The 21,048-nt window shown below is 34.3% G+C and overlaps 1 protein-coding gene across 6 annotated transcripts; it reads left to right on the top strand.

Moving 5' to 3' along the window:
* Positions 1-864: 864 nt before the first annotated feature.
* On the top strand, positions 865-17,366 carry LOC110621146 (calcium-dependent lipid-binding protein). Of its 6 annotated transcripts, none has more exons than XM_043949743.1 (12): positions 865-982; positions 1,221-1,355; positions 2,463-2,560; positions 6,545-6,595; positions 6,917-7,037; positions 13,896-14,017; positions 14,132-14,230; positions 15,027-15,107; positions 15,205-15,290; positions 15,577-15,802; positions 16,042-16,206; positions 16,788-17,366. In XM_043949743.1, the coding sequence occupies exons 2-12, from the start codon at positions 1,310-1,312 to the stop codon at positions 17,079-17,081; spliced, it is 1,389 nt and encodes a 462-aa protein (XP_043805678.1). In that variant the 5' UTR covers positions 865-982; positions 1,221-1,309; the 3' UTR covers positions 17,082-17,366. The 6 variants fall into 6 exon arrangements, with proteins under 6 accessions (XP_043805678.1, XP_043805675.1, XP_043805677.1 ...); XM_043949740.1 differs by having other exon boundaries at positions 871-982; positions 2,459-2,560; XM_043949742.1 differs by lacking the exon at positions 865-982 and adding an exon at positions 987-1,125.
* The last annotated feature ends 3,682 nt before the right edge of the window (positions 17,367-21,048 follow it).

Below are 21,048 nucleotides of genomic sequence, written 5' to 3'. Positions count from 1 at the left end.
TATAATATATATATATATATATATATATATATATATATATATATATATATATATATATATATATATATATATATTTCAAGAGCCCATTGTTTTAATTTAAAAATATTATAAGTATATTCTTATATTTTTATTAATTTTGTTAAATATTATATTTGCTTATAATATTATAAAAAAGTTTTATTATTATATTTGAAGGCCAAAATTATATTTTAAGCAAAATTTATAAAAAAGTATAAAAATTTTACAAAATTGAGAGATTTATATGGATATAAGTAAAAATTTTGACGAAGTTGGAAGGGCCATGTAACTTAGTTCCGTCCCTGAATGCTAAAGTTGAATAACAATTAGATGGGAAATCAACAAGCAATGCAAATTAGACGTTGCGGTATGCATTTCAAATAGCTTTATTTTAGTGTGTATTTTCTTAGTCCATGGTCTTCAATGTGGAGCCTTTTATATAAAAATACATGCGTTTTATGGTAAACAAGTGCGGTGTATAATTTATTTTATTTCTAATAATTTTTTAATTAGAATTAGAGTTTACTTTTTTATTATAAAATATTTCAAATACAAATTAATAAGAAATCGAGGAAAAAAAGAAAGCCATTAAGGGAGCGGTTTTGTCAAAAAGAAAAAAAAGATTAATTGACGTGTGAAGATGTGACAAGCACGGCAGTACCGTTAGAAAAGATGTAACCAAATCGAGAATGGAACAGCTAATCTGAACGGGAGCAGGAACTCCAAGTAGCCCAAACATAACGAGATTTAGGGGGCCCAACTGTCTCTCAGTACAAAATTAAATAACGGAATTGTCCAACAAATATATACACGTAAATGCTTCCAAACCAAAAACCAAGAAACTCACAGAAACTTAAAACAAGAAATTGAATTGAATGCAGAGAGAGAATCCATCTTCTCACGACCTCTTCATTTCAATAACTTTTTTCCTTCAATCTCGTGGAGCAAATGCCCACATCACCCCGTAAGTTCGATAGAGACTTTCACAGCAAGAATTTCGATTCTTTATTTATAAGACATTCAACTGTATCTTCTTTCCCCTCTTTTAAAACTGATCCCTGAATTTTAGTTTCATCATCTTTCTCCACACACATTTTCTATTTCACTGTACGTTGTCTGCCCATTTTTGTCGTTTCTTTGTTAATCGCTGAGAATCTTGATTTTTTTCTTTTTTCTGATGGACTTATTTTACCTGTTCTCAGGATAATCCTGTCTTGTATTCCTTGAAAAAAATGGGATTGCTTTCTGGGATCTTTCTGGGGATGATCTTTGGTATCGCGGTTATGGCGGGATGGAATCACATGATGAGGTACAGAAGCATCAAGCGAGTTTCCAAGGTGCGTTGTTTTTGTGATGCCTTGCTTGCATTTTCCAATTCTATCTTTATTGGCTTAATTTAAATGTATCTATTACCTAGGCTGATCTTAAGTTTGTTATTACCCTGTTTTGTTTTTTCAAATGAGTCTTACCATGTTGCTTGTGAATTGCCTAGAGTACTAATGCGTTCATTCAGCAGTATATTGTATCTAAGCTGAAGTCAAGTTTATTATTCTCCTGTTCTTTTATTAAATGAGGCTGAGACTGTCCGTACTGTGATGCTCGTATATTGCCTTGAATTTGATTAGTAAAAATGCCTTGATTCATCATCATCATTTGAACTTACTGTGATGCTTGTAAATTGCCTTGAATTTGATCAGTAAAATGCCTTGATTCATCATCATCATTTGAATTTACTGGGATGCATGTAAGTTGCCTTGAATTAGCATCATCATTTGAACCTTTTTGACATCTGAGTTTTTAATAGTTGGGATATTCTAGAGTGGAACATTCCAAAATTGAATAATCATCAGATTCAAAGTGTTCCCAAGTTGCTTAGTTAAGTCTTAGTAATGTGGTAAGAGAGATGGTAGCTAATCGATTTCAGATTTAGGGAGATAGAATTTTTCTTTTTGAACAATGTTTTTTGTTCCCTGATATCGGGGGACTGACCCCTTAATTCCATATAACTACATAATATTTTGGTTTTGATGAAGATTTCAAATAAGAATGCTTCTATATTAGAAGGGATTGTAATTGTCACATGTTGATGGAAAGGCATTTTAGTAGGATTGCTATCTTTGCGAACTCAAGAGTTTTTATCTATTAATATAAAAAGAAATATTGCCAAAAATTATGAATTCTTTTATTTGTATAGCATAAACCTGAGAAGCACGTCTAATCATTAATTGAAAAGTTTAAGGTAGTGATTTTGTAATCATTATTTCAGCGAACTTGCTGACTTATGTTCTTCCTATCCCACAGCTGGATCATACTTATTTCACGGTCATTTGTGGTTTTCAGTCCAATTCCTTGAAATTGCCCTTTTTATGTAGATGAACTATTGAAATTTGTTTTAATTCTTTTGATACTTATTATTCACTGTATCAATTTTCTTCTGTAGGCAGTTGATATAAAACTCCTTGGTTCCTTAAGCAGGGATGCTTTGAAGAAAATATGTGGCGATAATTTTCCGCAATGGATATCATTTCCTGTTTTTGAGCAGGTCTGCTTATTATTTTTATAATGTTTTGTTTCTTAAGCAGTAATACGCAGAAATCTTTATCTTTCCTTTGTATGCTGGCGTGTGTGTTTTTTGGTTTCCTAAGCCAACATAAATTTGGTCTGCTTAAACATGATATTTTAGTATTTTATGTAATGAACATCAGGGTATGTTATACTTAATTATTATTTTTTTCACACGTTTGTTGTATAATTTTTTAATTTATATTTAATTAATTTATATATTTATTATCAAACTTTTATATGTAAAATAATATTACAAAGTATTTGTGCTATTAAAAATTTGAGAGGATAATTTTAATTATTGATACAAAATTGTTGAGTATTATATTTAATTTTATATGATTTGTCAAATTCTTTAGCATTGTTATTGCTTCAATATTTACATTCACTATACTGTTTATTTTATCACCAAAAATTTAATAAAATTTTAGATAAATGATAAATATTATTGCATATGCTTATTTATTAAATTAGATTAATTAATAATTGAAAATTAAAACATAAAAGATAGTTTTAGTAATCCATGGTCCCTCCTCTTTACTACTTCTATATTTATTATATAATTATATATTTACTAATTATGTACATGTTTTTTTAACAAAGTAACGTTTTTTAATTTAAATTGATAATTTTTTATAATTATTTTATTTTTCATAGAATCTTATTTTCAATACTATTTAAATGCAAATAAACTATGAATATTAAATTTATATAAATATACTAATATTAATTTAAATAATAAAAATAGAAACAAATTATTATTAATAGAAAATAAAATTTAGTTATTTATTATTTATTGTAATAAAAATAAATTTTAATGGGAGGTTATTTATTATTTATTGTAATAAAAATCAAATTTTTAGTTACTTATTATTTATTCGAATCAAATTTAGTTTTTATTCATTTCTAATAAGATTTTTTATTTTAATTAATTATTTTTATAAAATTTTAAGTATTAAAAAATTATCTAGACAATTTGGATTTTAAATTCAAAATTAATTTACTCTATTAAATTAAATATTTTTTTCTAAATAGCAATAAATTCTCATCACATTTTTAAGCTAATAAATTGACAATTTATTATTATCAAATTTAATCTCAATGTTCTCTCTAGATTATGAATTATAAAATATATAAGTACAAGTGATTTGTACTTATATATTTATGAAATAAACAATTTATCCATTCACTTTTTCGCTAAAATCATTTTATCCTCTCAAATTTAAATTTATTTTATTTAACCTTTTAATTTTATATTATAAAATATTTTAAATATTATAGTAAAATACAAAATTTTTATTTATAATCATACTTCTCATATAATTAAGTATATTACAATTATAAAACAGAGTTAAAATAAATAGTTCATTAATAATTGACTTTATCTTAATATAATAAAAAGTTTGAAATCGATAATCTTTTATTTTTAGTTATTTATAATGTGAAAAGTATGATTCATTTTTTATTATTAATTATTTTATTTTTAAATTTATTTTAATATTTTATTTTAATAGTATTGAAATTTTAATAATTTCAAAATAATAAAATAGTAATACTAGAAAATAAATTTAATGCAAATTTATTTTATCGAATAAAATGCTTATTATTAAAGATTATTAGCTACATGTATAATATATGTCCCTAACTCATTATAGCAGCGAATAAAATTTTTAGGGTAAACTGCAATTTAATCCCTCTTATTTAGTGAAATACAACATTTCGTTCCTTTGTTTTAAAAAATCTTCAATTTAGTCACTGTGATCTTTAAAAACTATGCCATTGGTCCCTCCCGTTAGATTTTCAGTTAAATCACCATTAATTTTAATTAAAAGACTAAAATACCCATAACAGCTTCTTCTACTCCTGACCTCACCTGCTTTCTCCCAAATGGCCACTTGCAGGTCCACCACCAAGCGAACTCCCATTGCGAAATCCTCTGCTTCGTCCACTGATGACTCCTCTTCTTCCAATCGAAGCTCCTCTGCTCACCGCCGCTCTCGGAGCCTCAGCTGTTTCTCCCGACCTTTGCCTCCGTCAGGGATGACTTATCTGGCGACGCGCCCCTTCCAAGAGGGAGGTTCGTCAACACTGTTAGGGGATCGGGTTTCCCGAATGTTACTCTCGATGATCTCGCTATTCAGTTCTTCGGTTCTGCTGATCGAGGCCGTTCTTATTCGAGAATTGATGATGTCAGCTCTGGGGATAAAGTCAGTGTGTCGCAAAGAAGAGGGAGGTCCGTGTCGAGGCACGGTTCGTGAGTTGGTGAAGGGAAAGCTAGTGGTCGAAATGGCTATGTCGGGGGACAGGTTAATTCCGATAATAATTCAAGGAGGCGACGCTCTGTATCTGTTGTCCGATATCAAATTAGTGATTCTGAGATAAAATTCTTTTCTCCTTTTTATTCTGTGATTTTTAATGCATCACAGCTTTGCTATGGTGTTGAAGATCTGAGTTTTGCATGTTTCGCTTTATAACTTGCGGGTACTTTTTGTTCTTAACGGTATAATGGTGTTTGAATCGGGTTGGATCAGGCAGAGGGTTTGATGTGAACAGATTGTCAGCGGAGGAGGCGGAAGGAGTAGCAATGTCATCGCCAAACAGTATTGTGTCGTCATTTCAGATGGATTTTGGGATTAGAAACAGAAGCTATAAAAGAGCTATGGAAGCCATTGATGTCGAGAGAGTGTGGAAAGTATTAGAAAAGAAGTTGTGGCGGACGAAGCAGAGGAGCTCCGATTGGAAGAAGATGAGTCATCAGTGGACAAAGTAGAGGATTTCGCAATGGGGGTTCGCTTGGTGGTGGATCTGCAAGTTATAAAGCGAGTGAGGTCAGGAGTAGAAAGGTTGCATTTTAGTAGTGGACTTGCAAGTGGCCATTTGGGAGGAAGCAGTTGAGGTCAGAAGTAGAAGAAGCTGTTATGGGTATTTTAGTCTTTTAATTAAAATTAACGGTGATTTAACTGAAAATCTAACGGGAGGGACCAATGGCATAGTTTTTAAAAATCACAGTGGCTAAATTGAAGATTTTTTAAAACAGAGGGACGAAAGGTTGTATTTCACTAAACCAGAGAGACTAAATTGTAGTTTACCCAAATTTTTACTATTAGTGAAGAATTAAGTATGTGTAACTAAAAATATTATTATTTTTATTTATTTATGGTGATGTTTGATTGTTTTAGTTTATTTTATCAATTTTATTTTAGATTATAATAAAAATATATTTCTTCCGTTCCATAATTTTTATTTATTTTATTTTTTTATGTATATTAATATATTTTTTTATTAACTTTTCAAGTATATCGTATTAAATATATTAAGTTTTATTAAATATTTTGAGAGATTTTTTAAAAATGAAATAAAATTAAATAGAATTATAATAATCGATTGATATGTTATTATAGTTTAAAAAAAATTGGACAATAATTTTAAAACAGTAAAAAAAATAGATAAAAATTATAGAACGGATGAAATAATTTATTAAAAATAAATATTAATATAAATTCTCTATGATTTAAGTTACTAATACAAATCTTTAGCAATTTGAATTCAAATTATAAAACACCAATATAATTATCTAATTAAATTAAAATTCTTGAACAAATTTAGGTATGGGTATTTAGGCAAAGCCATTATTTCCCTTCTCCCTTCCTCTTCCTATGTTTATATATATTATAGAAAAATATGAAGTGTTATTTTTTGCTTCCTTTTCTTGTTTTGCTGTAAAAGTTATGCATGGTTGGTTGTCTGAATTCAAATGAGACCAATCATTTTATTTTATTTTTTTCTAATATATCAACACTTCAGTTTACTTTACCACACTTTCCTCAGCAATTGAATATTAGTTTGAAAATTATGTTGCATTATTTTTAAAGCTGTGTAATTGTTTTGTAATGAATTCTAAAGATTTTATATTCATGTTATGGTTGATTATCATATTCATGTTATACTTTGTTGCATTTTGCAGGTGAAATGGCTGAACAAGCAGCTGGGAAAATTATGGCCATTCGTTGCAGATGTAAGCCTTTCGCTTTCCTTTTCACTTTTTACAATTAGATATATCAACACTTCAGTTTACTTTACCACACTTTGTGAGATATCTTATTTGCCGCTAGGATTATTTGTTTCTTTTTTTTCCCAACGTAAAGATAGATATTTTTCATATTCTAGCAAAAATTTGGCCACTTTTAAATTCCATCTGTCCATCTTTCTCTTGGAAGTTTTTTTTATCTTTTTTTGAGGAGTGTAGGTTAAAGTTCCAAAAAACTTCAGTGGGCGTATGAAGCAAGTCGTGTTTCCTAAATGTTAAGTCAATAATGTTGGATGTGCTTGTATACAGGCAGCAACAATGGTGGTTAAGGAATCCGTTGAACCACTACTGGAAGAATATCGACCACCGGGGATTACATCATTAAAGTTTAGTAAATTTTCTCTTGGAACTGTGCCACCCAAGATTGAAGGTACGAATCAATTCCTTCATTTTTGATGATTCGTGTATTGCTCCAAGTTATCTTGTGGGTTTTTATGTATTGCACCAAGTTTTCTTTATTTACAGCTATTGGCAATACTTTCTTGATTTCAATAGCATTTATTTGTACTTTAATGCCATGGAAAGTAAGTAGGGGTTGCAACATTCATCATAAACATGCATGCGCATATAGGCACATTTGTGATGTTGCCATTTAAATGCACTTCTCTTTTCTTTATATATGTGTGTGTTTGTACTTTAGTAATCGGGAAAAGTTATCTATATTTGAATTCCAAAACTGCAAATTTATAGAGTTACAACAAAATTTAGAATATTTAAAAACTAGTGACCACTACTGCCACTTCTTGCTTAACAATAAAACAAAAAATCTTGCTGAAAATCAGCTAAAGAATAGGACAATCCTAAAGACCAGGACTACATGGAATAGGTCCTGATTCACTTGCTAACATTCTCCTCCGGGATCAGGAGCTGCATACTCCCAGCTTCTCTATGAGAAATTCAAATATGCTAACATGAAGTGATTTTGTAAATATGTCTACGATCTGATTTTCTGTATTGCAATACACTAACTTCACTTCACCACTGTTTTGGACTTCTCTCAAGTAATAAAACTTAACATTAAAATGCTTAGTTCTTCCATGGAACACTGGATTTTGAGATATAGCTATGACAGCTTGGTTATCTACAAATATCATGCTGCCATTTAGTGAAGGAGTTGACTGCGGACCACATAGATCAGTATGAATTAGCTGCAATTTCTCTGTAGCTCTCCATGTAGATGTTCTGAATGGAAATCTAATTTGTTTCCCAAGCATATAAGCTTTGCAACTTGTGAGATGCTCCTCCAGGTTCGGTAGACCTCTTGCAAGATCATTTCTCTGCATGAACAGCAAAGCTTGATGATGAAAATGCCCCATCCGTTTGTGCCAAGTGTCTGCGGAAGTAAATTGACACGGAAAAGCCGTTTGCTCCTCCTCCAAAGGATTCAGAGAAAAACTTCTTTGCCGCATCTTAATTCTGAACAATTCTTGACCTCTAGGATCAAAGATCAGTTTGGCAAAATTAGTAAGTGCGTTGTAGGCACAGGAACAACGAAGAATGATGAGACAAGAAGGAACCACGAAGGGAGCTTTGCAAGCCAAATGGCAGCAGAATTCTGGAGACAAAAACAAAAAGTGGAGAGGAAAGAAAGGAGCAGCAGGCAATTCAGAAAATGCTGCCACTGAAAGGAACTCCAACACTAGCAGCAAAGGAGGAAAATTCCCTCCTTGTCAGCATTGTGGCAGAAAAAACCATCCTCATTATAAGTGTTGGAGAAAGCCTGACATGAGATGTAGAAAGTGTAAGAAGCTTGGTGTAACGACCCGAAAATCGGACCGCCACCGGCGCTAGGATCCAGATCGACTTAAGGTCGTCGGGACTCGTAGCAAGCCTGCCCTACTCTCTGCGTACCTGTAAAATCCCATACATGATCAAACATAACCTGTAAACCTCTACCATCCCATACCATGGTTCAACCTGTGCATGTACTATCTCTATATACAGACTCCCCTTGTCAGAGCACTCATCAAAGCTCTAACTGAGTCCACACAGTATATGTTAAACCTGGTCATACATATTCATCACCTGGACATATACATAACAGACCATGTAACCAAAAGGGATTTACAATACATCTGGGTCAAGCACAATACTATACAAAACCATTACATCATTACATGTCCACACTAGGCTATTACACAACTATTACTCTTTCTCTTCCTGTACCCTGCTAGACTCCCCTGCACACTGAACCTGCAAAACTAGGTTAGGGAAGAGGGGTGAGTTATAAAGTCCAGTGAGTAGAAACACTGAAAACAGTTCATTACTTACATGCTCGCATGAAATGCATCACATCACAAACATTTCATATCATGGATAGACATGACCACCAAAACTCCCTCCAGTGTCAGTATGCCTGGCCCGGGCAGGTCTTATAACCTCTGTATGCCTGGCCCGGCCAGGTCTTACAACATCTGTATGCCTGGCCCGGCCAGGTCTTACAACATCTGTATGCTTGGCCCGGCCAGGTCTTACAACATCTCTAGGGCTATTGGAGTTGCCTTAGTCCATCCACATCATCATAGTCATCATATTATGCAATGCGCCATATTCGTGAAACTAGTGCAATCAACCTACTATAAACAACATGATGCATGAACATGCTTGAGGCATTTAAGTTCTCAATTTAAAACATGAAGTTTAGTTCCACTCACCTCTGGCTGACTCTGGTCTAACTTGGTTACCTCTGGTGCAGTGCTCACTGCTGGTCTCTGCGGTTCCTCTGGTCCATACCTACACAGGTGGACTCAAATGAGGGACCAAACTAGATCAAGAACATCTCTAAAACACTTCCTAAAACCCCTCTAATACATCCTAAAACAATCACCAAAAGCATGCAAAAGAAGGCTGGACAGGGCACTTTCGGAGGCAGGTTCGGCGGCCGAAAGTCCCTTCCAGAGACGAAACTCAAGCATCTTCGGTGGCCGAACTTTTACTTTCGACAGCCGAACCCTTTCGGGGGCAAGGTTCGGGGGCTGAAGGGCACTCAAGAGACGAAAGTCTCTATCCTTCGGCGGCACCTTCGGCGGCCGAAACCCCGCTCCAGAGCCGAAAGTTCAAACCTTCGGGGGCAAGCTTAGGCAGCCGAAACCACCTCCTTAGCGCGTTCGGCGGCCGAACCTTACTTCGGCGGCCAAACCTGGATTTGCCATTTAGGTAGAATCCTGCTATTCTCATGCACAACTTCCCCCAACACACTCAAACATGCAACCAACCAAACCACAACTCGCATATACTCATGTACTTGCACGAAGGGGTCCAAAACTAACTTAAAACCCCAAACAACAACATCAATACAACACATAAGCATAGTTTTGCACAAAACTCACATCAACCATACTTAACCTAAACATGCATCTCTACCCATAAAAACTCCATAAAACCTTTAGAAAACGTGTTAGAAGCTCAGGATCTACACTTACCTCTGATAATACTTGAGGATAGGTAATCCTAACGTGGAAAGATGGAGAACCAAACTTCCAAAGCTTCCAAACTCTCAAACTTGGTCTTTGAGCTCAAAACTTCAAAACAAACACAAAACGCTTCAAAACCTTGAAAGATTTAAGGGAAAACATAAAAAGCACATGAGGAAGGAGAAGAACACACCTAAGGCGGTTGATGGACGAAAATTCTATCCATTTCACCGACATGTGACCTTTTATAGGTGGCTGGCTAGACCACCTTCGGCGGCCAAACATGTTTCCGAAATCATGCAAGGTTCGGCGGCCGAAACTCACTTTCAGCGGCCGAACTTGCCATTTCCTTCCTTTGTGTTTTCCATTCAAAAACCCATTTGCTTAATACTGAAAACATTAAAACAGATTCAAAACACTTAGAAAGCATACCTATTACCCTTCTAGAGAGTTCCGACATCCGAGATTCCACCAGACTCTAGGAATTCCGATGCCGGACGCTAGCCGGGTATTACACTTGGGCATGCAGAGATAATTTGCAAAGAGAAAGAAACACAGCAGCAAGGTGAAGCTCAAGTTGCAACTCAACAAGAGCCAGAACAACTCTTTGTTACTTCATGTTTTGCGTCAAAGACATCAAGCAAAAATTGGCTTGTTGATAGTGCTTGTACAAACCATATGACCAATTGTGAGGAGCTATTCAGAGAGCTTGACAAATCTGCAAGTTCAAGGGTCAGAATTGGAAATGGAGATTACATCACAGTAGAAGGAGAAGGGACGGTAGCCATTGAAAGCCCTACTGGTATTAAAATAATTTCAGAAGTTCTGTATGTTCCTGAAATTGACCAAAATTTGCTAAGTGTGAGACAGTTGCTGGAGAAAGAATTCAAGCTTGTGTTTGAAAATAAAATGTGTCTGATCTCTGATTCTAGAGGTCAAGAATTGTTCAGAATTAAGATGCGGCAAAGAAGTTTTTCTCTAAATCCTTTGGAGGAGGAGCAAACGGCTTTTCCGTGTCAATTTACTTCCGCAGACACTTGGCACAAACGGATGGGGCATTTTCATCATCAAGCTTTGCTGTTCATGCAGAGAAATGATCTTGCAAGAGGTCTACAGAACCTGGAGGAGCATCTCACAATTTGTAAAGCTTGTATGCTTGGGAAACAAATTAGATTTCCATTCAGAACATCTACATGGAGAGCTACAAAGAAATTGCAGCTAATTCATACTGATCTATGTGGTCCGCAGTCAACTCCTTCACTAAATGGCAACAGGTATTACATAGTCTTTATTGATAATTTAACAAAAACGTGCTGGATAGACTTTATAAAATTTAAATCGGAGGTTGCTGAAATTTTCATAAAGTTTAAAAATTGGATTGAAAACCAAAGTGGCTGCAAAATTCAGGTCATTAGATCAGATAATGGCACTGAATATACGTCGAAGAAATTCAATTTATTTTGTGAAGAAGCTAGAATTGAGCACCAACTCACTGTCCCCTATTCTCCACAACAAAATGGGATCAGTGAAAGAAAAAACATAACCATTATGGAGATGACCAGGTGCTTGTTGCATGAGAAAAATCTTCCAAAAAAATTTTGGGCAGAGGCGGCAAATACTGCTGTTTTCTTGCTGAATAGACTGCCTACAAGAGCAGTGAGAAAGAAAATTCCATATGAAGCTTGGCATGGAGTCAAACCTGATTTAACCAATCTTAAAATTTTTTTGTTGTCTCTGTTTTTCACATGTTCCACAGGTAAAAAGAGACAAACTTGATGAGAAGGCTGAAGAAGGAGTTTTGTTGGTTACAGTTCGGTGTCTAAAGCCTATAGAATTTTTCTTCCTCGAACATAAAAAATTATAACCAGCAGAGATGTTCAATTCCTTGAAAGTGAACAATGGGATTGGAATGAGGAGTCTCAAATAAAAAAACAGATTGTGTCCTTTGTTCCTGATGAACTAGAAGATGATCAACCTGTCAGGGGAACAAGAACACTCTCAGATATTTATCAAAGGTGCAACGTTGGTGTTTTTGAACCAGCTAGTTATGAGGAAGCAAAAATTGACAAAAATTGGGTGAAAGCAATGGAGGAGGAGCTAGCTATGATAGAAAAAAATCAAACATGGGAGCTAGTAGAATGACCTCACGATAGAAAAGTAATTGGGGTGAAATGGGTTTTCAGGACAAAACTAAATCCTGATGGCTCATTGAACAAGCATAAAGCAAGGCTAGTGGTGAAGGGCTATGCACAAATTTGGGGAGTAGATTTTTCTGAAAATTTTGCTCCCGTAGCAAGGCTGGACACAATCAGAATATTGTTGGCGTTGGCGGCACAACAAGGTTGGAAGCTTTTTCAGCTTGATGTGAAATCAGATTTTTTGAATGGTACTTTGCAAGAAGAAATTTTTGTTGAGCAGCTCGAAGGTTTTACTGTGCCCGGATATGAAGAAAAGGTCTGCTTATTAAAAAAGTCTCTTTATGGGCTAAAACAAGCTCCACGAGCTTGGTACAGCAGAATAGATGATTATTTGCTGAAATTAGGCTTTGAAAAAAGCTTAAGTGAATCAACTTTGTATGTTAAAAATGTTGATTCTGAAATTGTAATCATCTCTCTCTATGTAGACGATTTGCTTGTTACAGGTAATAATGTTGCAAAGATTGAAGAATTCAAGCAGGAGATGATGAAAGTTTTTGACATGACAGACCTTGGTGAAATGAATTATTTTCTCGGAATGGAAATAAAGCAAGTTCAGAATGAAATTTTTATATGTCAAAAGAAGTACTTGAAGGAAATTCTGAAGAGATTCAGAATGGGTGAATGCAAAAGCATGAATACTCCAATGAATTAAAAAGAGAAGTTGCAGAAAGAAGATGGAGCTGAACGTGCTGATGAAGGAGTGTATAGAAGCCTGATTGGATGTTTAATGTATCTTACGGCAACAAGACCTGACATTTTGTATCCTGTAAGTATCCTATCCAGGTTTCTGAATTGTGCCAGTAAAATACACATGATGGCAGCTAAACGTGTGCTTAGATATCTCAAAAGAACTCAAGACTATGGCGTTAAATTCAACAAAAGTCAGAATTTCAAGCTTCACAGATATTCTGACAGTGATTGGGCAGGGTCCTTTGATGATATGAAAAGCACTTCTGGTTATTGTTTTACTATTGGGTTAGGGTGCTTTTCTTGGTGTTCCAAGAAACAGGAGATTGTGGCACAATCAACTGCGGAAGCTGAGTTCGTAGCAACAACAGCTGCTGCTAATCAAGCACTATGGCTTAGGAAGATTATGGTAGATTTGCAGCTGAAGGAAGATGACAGCACTGTGATATTTGTAGATAACCAAGCTGCCATAGCTATATCTCAAAATCCAGTGTTCCATGGAAGATCTAAATATTTTAATGTTAAGTTTTATTACTTGAGAGAAGTCCAAAACAGTGGTGAAGTGAAGTTAGTGTACTGCAACACAGAAAATCAAATCGTAGACATATTTACAAAATCACTTCATGTTAGCAGATTTGAATTTCTCAGAGAGAAGCTGGGAGTATGCAGCTGCTGATTCAGGAGGAGAATGTTAGCAAGTGAATCAGGACATGTTCCATGTAATCCTGGTCTTTAGGATTGTCCTATTCTTTAGCTGATTTTCAGCAAGATTTTTTATTTTATTATTAGGCAAGAAGTGGCGGCTATTCTAAGTTTTGCTGTAACTCTATAAATTTGCAGTTTTGGAATTCAAATATAGATAACTTTTCCCAATTACTAAAGTACAACAGTGTGTATATATATTCGTGCTTATTTAATTAGTTAGTGCAGGTATCCGCATTCAGAGTCTCAAGAAGGGTCAAATCACTATGGATATTGATTTCCGATGGTGTGGTGATCCAAGCATCATTTTAGGTATTGAAGCTGCACTTGTTGCTTCTATACCCATTCAGGTTTGTACATAAATGACTTTGAAAATAACCAAAAGTATGTTGATTTCTCTTAATTCTCTAGATTTCTGGTGAGAATATTTATCCTGAATGATTTCATGGTGCAATGTAATGCAGTTGAAAGACCTTGAAGTTTATACTGTTATTCGGGTTATCTTCCAACTTGCTGAGGAGATACCATGTATTTCTGCTGTTGTCATTGCTTTACTTTCTGAGGTACATATTGAAAAGTTTCGGCTGCTTTTGTATCCAATATCTCTCTCACACTGCTCTGTCTATATTCCATTGTGACTTGAGCTGATCAATAAGGGAACTCTCCCATCTTATAGAACTCTCCCATGCCACCCCAATGACAGTTCCACCTATGACTTCTTATTTGGACATCCAATTTTGGATTGTTGGGGTGTCCTTTTGAAATGTTATCTATTGATGAAAGATATGTTTATGCAATATGCTTGTACGTAGTGGTATTGCTAGGTTCTCCATCTTTAAGGATTTCAGAGAAGCAGAGACTGATGGGAGAAATTAAGGTCACATTATTTGCATTGGATGTTGATATTTTGTGATGCTTCATGCTTAGTTTCTCCTTCTTTATTCATAGACATGAGGAGGCTTCAACTTCCTCTGTTTATTTCATTTAGAACAAATATTATTCTTATTGGGGTTTCGAGGTTATCTCAGCTTATTACTGCACAAATCTGCAAACCATAGACAGAGACATCCAAATTAGTAGGGAATTGCTGCTGTTGATACCTCTTACATGAATGTGATTATTGTTTGTTTTCACAATTTTGCTTTGACCCTAGGGGTCATGGATGAGTGGTACTAATGAAAACAAAGGAGAAGACTTTATTTCAACCTTTATAATGTCTCATTTTGATTATACTTGCACATCTTTGGGTTAAAAAAGATGAAGTAAATTATGAATTGGATGAGACATATTAAATGGGTGTTCACACTCTACAAAATCACAATTATTTTGGAAATGACCAATTCTTAATATATCAATCAGCCTAAGCCTAAAATTGATTACGTTCTGAAAGCTGTTGGTGGAAGCTTAACAGCCATTCCAGGACTATCAGACATGATTGATGTGAGTTCTCTTTTTCGAATCCAAGCAGTTCCTTTTCCTTAATAGTTCTCATTGATTAAGGGTCTTATCATTTTGCTGTTTACCACCAATTTGGTAGGACACTGTGCATTCAATTGTCACAGATATGCTTCAGTGGCCTCACAGGATTGTTGTTCCAATCGGTGGTATTCCTGTTGATACAAGGTAATAACGAGCCTAATCATTTTCGCGCATTTTGAGAAACTATTACATTATTACATCGCATCACGCTACTGCCAAATTGAATATGTTCATACTCGAAGGCTCTTGTAGTTCTAATTTCATGTTAAGTAGAAGCATGTTACGGCCACCATGATACACGGGATATGTTACATTTAAGAGTTTTGCAGTACCATGTTTATGCTACTACATTGTACGCCTTGTTCCATTACATAAATATTAATTTTTCCTCTTTTCTGGGTGGATGGGGTTTTGGGGGGATGTTCTGCAGTGAATTAGAGCTTAAGCCACAAGGAAAGCTTACAGTGGTGGTAGTGAAAGCAAATGATTTGAAGAATATGGAGATGATTGGAAAATCTGATCCTTATGTAGTTTTATATATTCGGCCAGTGTTCAAGGTTAAATCAAATGTTGTGGAGAACAACCTCAATCCTGTTTGGGATCAAACATTCGAGTTGATTGCTGAAGACAAGGAGACTCAATCACTTGTTCTTGAGGTTTTAAGATTGTTTTGTACTTTCATCTCTTTTTGCTCATGCTATGCTATATTTCCTGTCGCAGAATGTTATGCATGAGTGCATCCTTTTGGAATCTCTATATCTTCATTTTGTTGACGCGATGACAACACTCCATGTTGAGGATCAATTAATTTCGTGGAAAGGGGATTGTGTATATGTTCATGTTTCTCCAAAATAGTGGTAGATTTGTTAATGATGTGATGAAATTCTTCCAACAGGTCTTTGATGAAGATATTGGGCAAGACGAAAGATTGGGAATAGTAAAAGTGCCTCTAATTGGGCTGAAAGAAGAAACTTGGAAAGACCTGGAGTTAAGGCTGCTACCATCTCTTAACATGTTGAAGATCAAGGATAAGAAGGATAGAGGATCTATTACCATTAAGGTACACAAATAAACAATTGTTTGGGAAAGTTTTTTTTAAAATTAATTAGTATATACATAAATTGTTTGGGAAAGTGTTATTCATCAATTGGGGTGTTAGGAAGGTTTTAAATTATTTATAACTTTTTATTATCAATATTAAGCTCATTGTGTTATAAAAATTATGATTAATTTAAATATTATATTATCTCCTTTTATATAATAAGTTATTCTTGTAATTTTCACATTTTACTTTATTTTGTTATACTTTCCTTCCAACCGTAACCACTATTTACCATACTTTTCTCTAAAACAGGATAAAGTTGAAAATTCCTTTTTTTTTTTTTTAAACTTTCCACCATCTTACTTTATTTTTAAAAATCTTACTTTATTTTCTTATACTCCTCCCAAAAGAAAATGTTATCGGAGATAATACAATAGAATTATTGGTCAGAAAATCTAACACTTAATAAATTTTCATGTAATTTATCCATTATTTTCCATCACATAATCATCCTTAGGATATTAGCACGGCAACTCTCTCCTCTCTCTCTCCTTCCCTCCCCTTGTGTGTTGGGGTTACATTTTTGGGTTGACTTGCAGGTCTTGTACCATGAATTTAACAAGGAGGAGCAATTGGCTGCTCTAGAAGAAGAGAAGATGACCGTGGAAGAAATAAAGAAGCTAAAAGAAGCAGGAGTTATAGGGAGCAGAATGGATGCACTTGATGGTGCCGCATCGATGGTGGGCACTGGTAGTGGTACTGGAGTTGGAAAGGTGGGCAGCGGCCTTGGAGCTGTTGGCAGTGGCCTGAGCAAAGCAGGGAAGTTGATGGGCAGGAAAATCACTGGGCAATCCGGCAAGAAGAAAGGCTCCACAACTCCGGTCAACAGCTAGCAAGAAAATGGCGGGTCGAAACGTCGGTAGTGCAACTGCAGAACTATATGTGAATTACACCGTTGGTTTACATTCCTGTGACTTTAGGATGAGATGAGTTATTTTGCATTATTTTTGTGTGTTAATTTGCCACAAGTACCATTTTAGTTTCAACTGTACCTTCCTAGTAAAAAATTCACGTTTCATGTTCTACTATACGCGTGAATTCACAGGAGATGTTTACACGAACATGTACAGACAAATTTGCCATAGATGATATGATTATTGAAAACTGATTATTGAAAACTTCTTCTGTGCATTCTGCTTCTGCAGCAGCCATGGTTTTAGGTGTTATTATTACTGGTATTAGCCATGTCTTAGATCAACTCAAATTACAAAGAACTGTGTTGACTGGTGAGTGGTGACCTCATCTTCATCATCCAAACCCAAGAACTGTGTTGGCAACAAGAAGCCTGGCATCCAAGGCCTGTTGTCTTCAAGCATCATATGCAAATCTGTTCCATAAAATCTTTTGATATCAATTTCCTTTTATTTATTTATTTTGCCTCAGAAAAATATCAGGGGGCCAATTTTTATTTTCCCTAGTTAAATCAGGATTTAAATCTGTCAATTTGAAATTAAATAGAAAATAAGTTGGCAAATGAACCAACTAATCACACTATGAATAGATAATGAATAAAACACTCCTGTATTTAGAATTCTGAATAAACTATAATTTCTTCATGTCAAACCAGAAATTTACAACACATATTTATACTAGACATGTAATACGAATGTGAATTATAATAATAAATACATCTAAAAGACACAATATATGAATTTAAAAAAAAAACTAGAATAATAAAGACTCAATACATGAACACCAAGTTAATGTATCTTGATCTACTAGATACATGGAACCATTTTTTAATAATTATTAACATTCTCCTCCTTAGCAATTGTTCCATTAAAGTTTTCATATTGCTCAAATCTTCCCTTCTGAAAACTTTTGGTCATAACATCTGCGACTTGATCTTCAGTTGGACAATATTTCAACTTGATCTTTTTGTTTAAAATCATCTCTCTTAGAATATGAAACTTAATACAAATATGACTTGCAATACCATGTAGAATAGAATTTTCTGCTAGAGAAATATTTGTTGTCCACATTAATCACCATAGGAGAATTCACACTTATACCCAAATCAGAAAGTAATTTCTGAATCCAAATAACTTGATAAGCTGTATTGATAACTGCAATATAATCAGCTTCAGCAGATGACTAAGCAACAATTTCTTGCTTTTTTGAACCCCATGAGAAAATACCATTACCAAGAGTAAATGCATAACCTGAAGTTCTTCTGCTATCATCACTATTTCCAGTCCAATCTAAATATGAACAACCCATCAAATCACTTGAATTTTTTGAACTAAATCATATACCACATATCTTAGAATTCTCTTGGCACATTTGACATGATTTTCACATGGATGAAGCATAAACCTTTATAGATAACTCACAAAAAACATAATATTAGGTTTAGTATGAGTTAGAAACAAAAGACCTCCAATCATATTTCTAAACAAAGTTGCATCTACCATTTCACCTTCATTATTCTTGGACAGATTCACATTACCAGCCATTGGAGTAGAAATAGGTTTACAATCCTCCATCTTAAATCTTCTTAAACAATTTTTAGCATACTTAGATTGAGACATGAGTATACCTGACTCTGTTTGCAAAATCTCCATTCCAAGAAAATAATTCATAACCCCAAGATCTTACATTTGCCATCCACATCATCACCTGTTATTAGTAAGTCATCAACATACATAGAGACAACAAGAGTTTTATGATTACCTTTCTTGACATATAATGTTGTTTCATTTAGACTTCTTTGAAAACCACATCTGTTCAAATAGGCATCAATCTTACCATACCAATCTCTTGGAGCTTGTTTCAGCTCATACAAGGCCTTATGAAGCTTTAGAACTTAATCACCTTCAACTTTGGTCGGAAAAACTTGAGGAATTTCAATATAAATGTTCTCTTTTAAATCACCATTTAGAAATGCAGATTTAACATTTAATAGTACATTTTCCTACCAAACTTTGCTGACAATGCCACGAGCAATCTGACTATGTCTTGTCTTGCTATATAAGCAAATGTTTCAACATAGTCCAAGCCAGCTATTTGAGCATAACCTTTAATGATCAACCTAACTTTCAGTTTGTTAATAGAACCATCAGGATTTCTTTTTACCTTGTAAATCCATTTTAGACCGATAGGTTTTCTTTCTTTAAGTCTCTTGACAAGACTCCATGTTTGGTTCTTGTTAATCATAAAGAATTCCTCCTCCATTGCTTGAATCCAATTTGGATCTTGAGATGCCTCTTCATATGAATTTGGTTCAGATTCAACCAAATTATAATTTTCATATATATAAAGACTTTTAAACCTTAAATTCAAAGGTTCATCTTGATCTTCATCATTTACATCTTTATCTTGTAATTGATCATGTACTTCCTTAATGGGTTTAACAAAAGCACTGTTTTGCTGCATCAGTTTACCCTCATCAAAATTCCAATAAAAACCTTCATCAATTACCACATCCCTGCTAATAAGGATCTTCCCTTGTTGCACATCGTAGAATTTATAACCTTTGGTCATTGCAGCATATCCTAGAAAAATTCCATGTTGAGATTTATAATCCAACTTGGATTTTTTGGCTGCTGGAATATGGACATAACATTCAGAACCAAAAATCCTAATATGCTTTGTTGAAGGTTTATGACCTATCCATGCTTCAGTGGAAGTTACCTCTTTCAAGGCTAAAGTAAGAAGCCTATTTAAAAGATAGACAACAATGTTAGCCGCTTCTACCCAAAAAGTATTAGGTAGTTACATGCATCTAACCATTTCTATTACTACTCTGTTCTTCCTTTCCACAATATCATTTTGTTGAGGTGTGTATGGAGATAAAAGTTGATGAAAAATTCCATGCTTGTCACAAAAAACTTTGAATTCTGTAGAATTGAACTCAAGACCATTATCTATTCTGAGACCTGCTTCCTATTTGAGCTTCAACCATATTTTTAAAACTCTTAAAAATAGAGAAAACTTGTGACTTACTTTTGATAAAATAGATCCAAGTCATCCTTGTATGATAATCTATGAACAGAACAAAGTATTTGTTCTTGTTTAAAGATTCTTCCTTCATAGGTCCACATAAGTAATTGTGAATGAGTTCAAGCCTGCTTTTAGCTCTCCATGATGCTTCAGAAGGAAATGAAAGTCGGTGTTGATTCCCGATTTGACATACCCATATACTTCATTTGGAATCATCATTTTAGGCATATTTCTTGCCATATCTTCTTTACATTGTTTAGACAAGGCATTGTAGTGCCAAATCTAAAATGCCACAATTTAGATTCATCAAGATTTGCAATAAAAGCATCTTTATTTTTAGCATCAACCTTTAACACAAAGGATTTATTATGCATAGGTACCTTTACTGTTAAAGTTTCTCTCTTATCATATACGAAACATGAATTTCCTTTCAAGAAAATAGAATAATCATTTAGCATCATCTGTGGCACACTTAGAAGATTATGAGAAAGAGAAGGAACATAGGGAACTTGATCAATAAGCCTTGGTCCAACCTTGGTTTGAACCAAAACACATCCTCTACCACCAGCTTCTACCACATGACCATTTCCAAGTCTGACCTTGATCTTAACAGATTTATCTAAGAGTTTGAAATAAGCTTTGCTCCTTAGCCATATGACAAGTGCATATCCACTATCAATCAACTACGAATGTGAATCATCTTTGGGCAAATGATAGGCAAGAAATACTCTTGCTTCGAGCTCCTCTTCTTTCTCTTCTACAATGATATTTGCTTGTTGAATATTTTTACCATTCTCTTGAGCATTTTTCTACCTGCAATTTCTTTCAAAATGCTCCAATCTTTTTACAAAATCTGCA

Source organism: Manihot esculenta, chromosome 1 (genome assembly GCF_001659605.2).
Source record: "Manihot esculenta cultivar AM560-2 chromosome 1, M.esculenta_v8, whole genome shotgun sequence".
NCBI lineage: Eukaryota > Viridiplantae > Streptophyta > Magnoliopsida > Malpighiales > Euphorbiaceae > Manihot > Manihot esculenta.
Note: the sequence above shows the minus strand (reverse complement) of the source record. Positions and strands in the feature narration are given on the sequence as shown.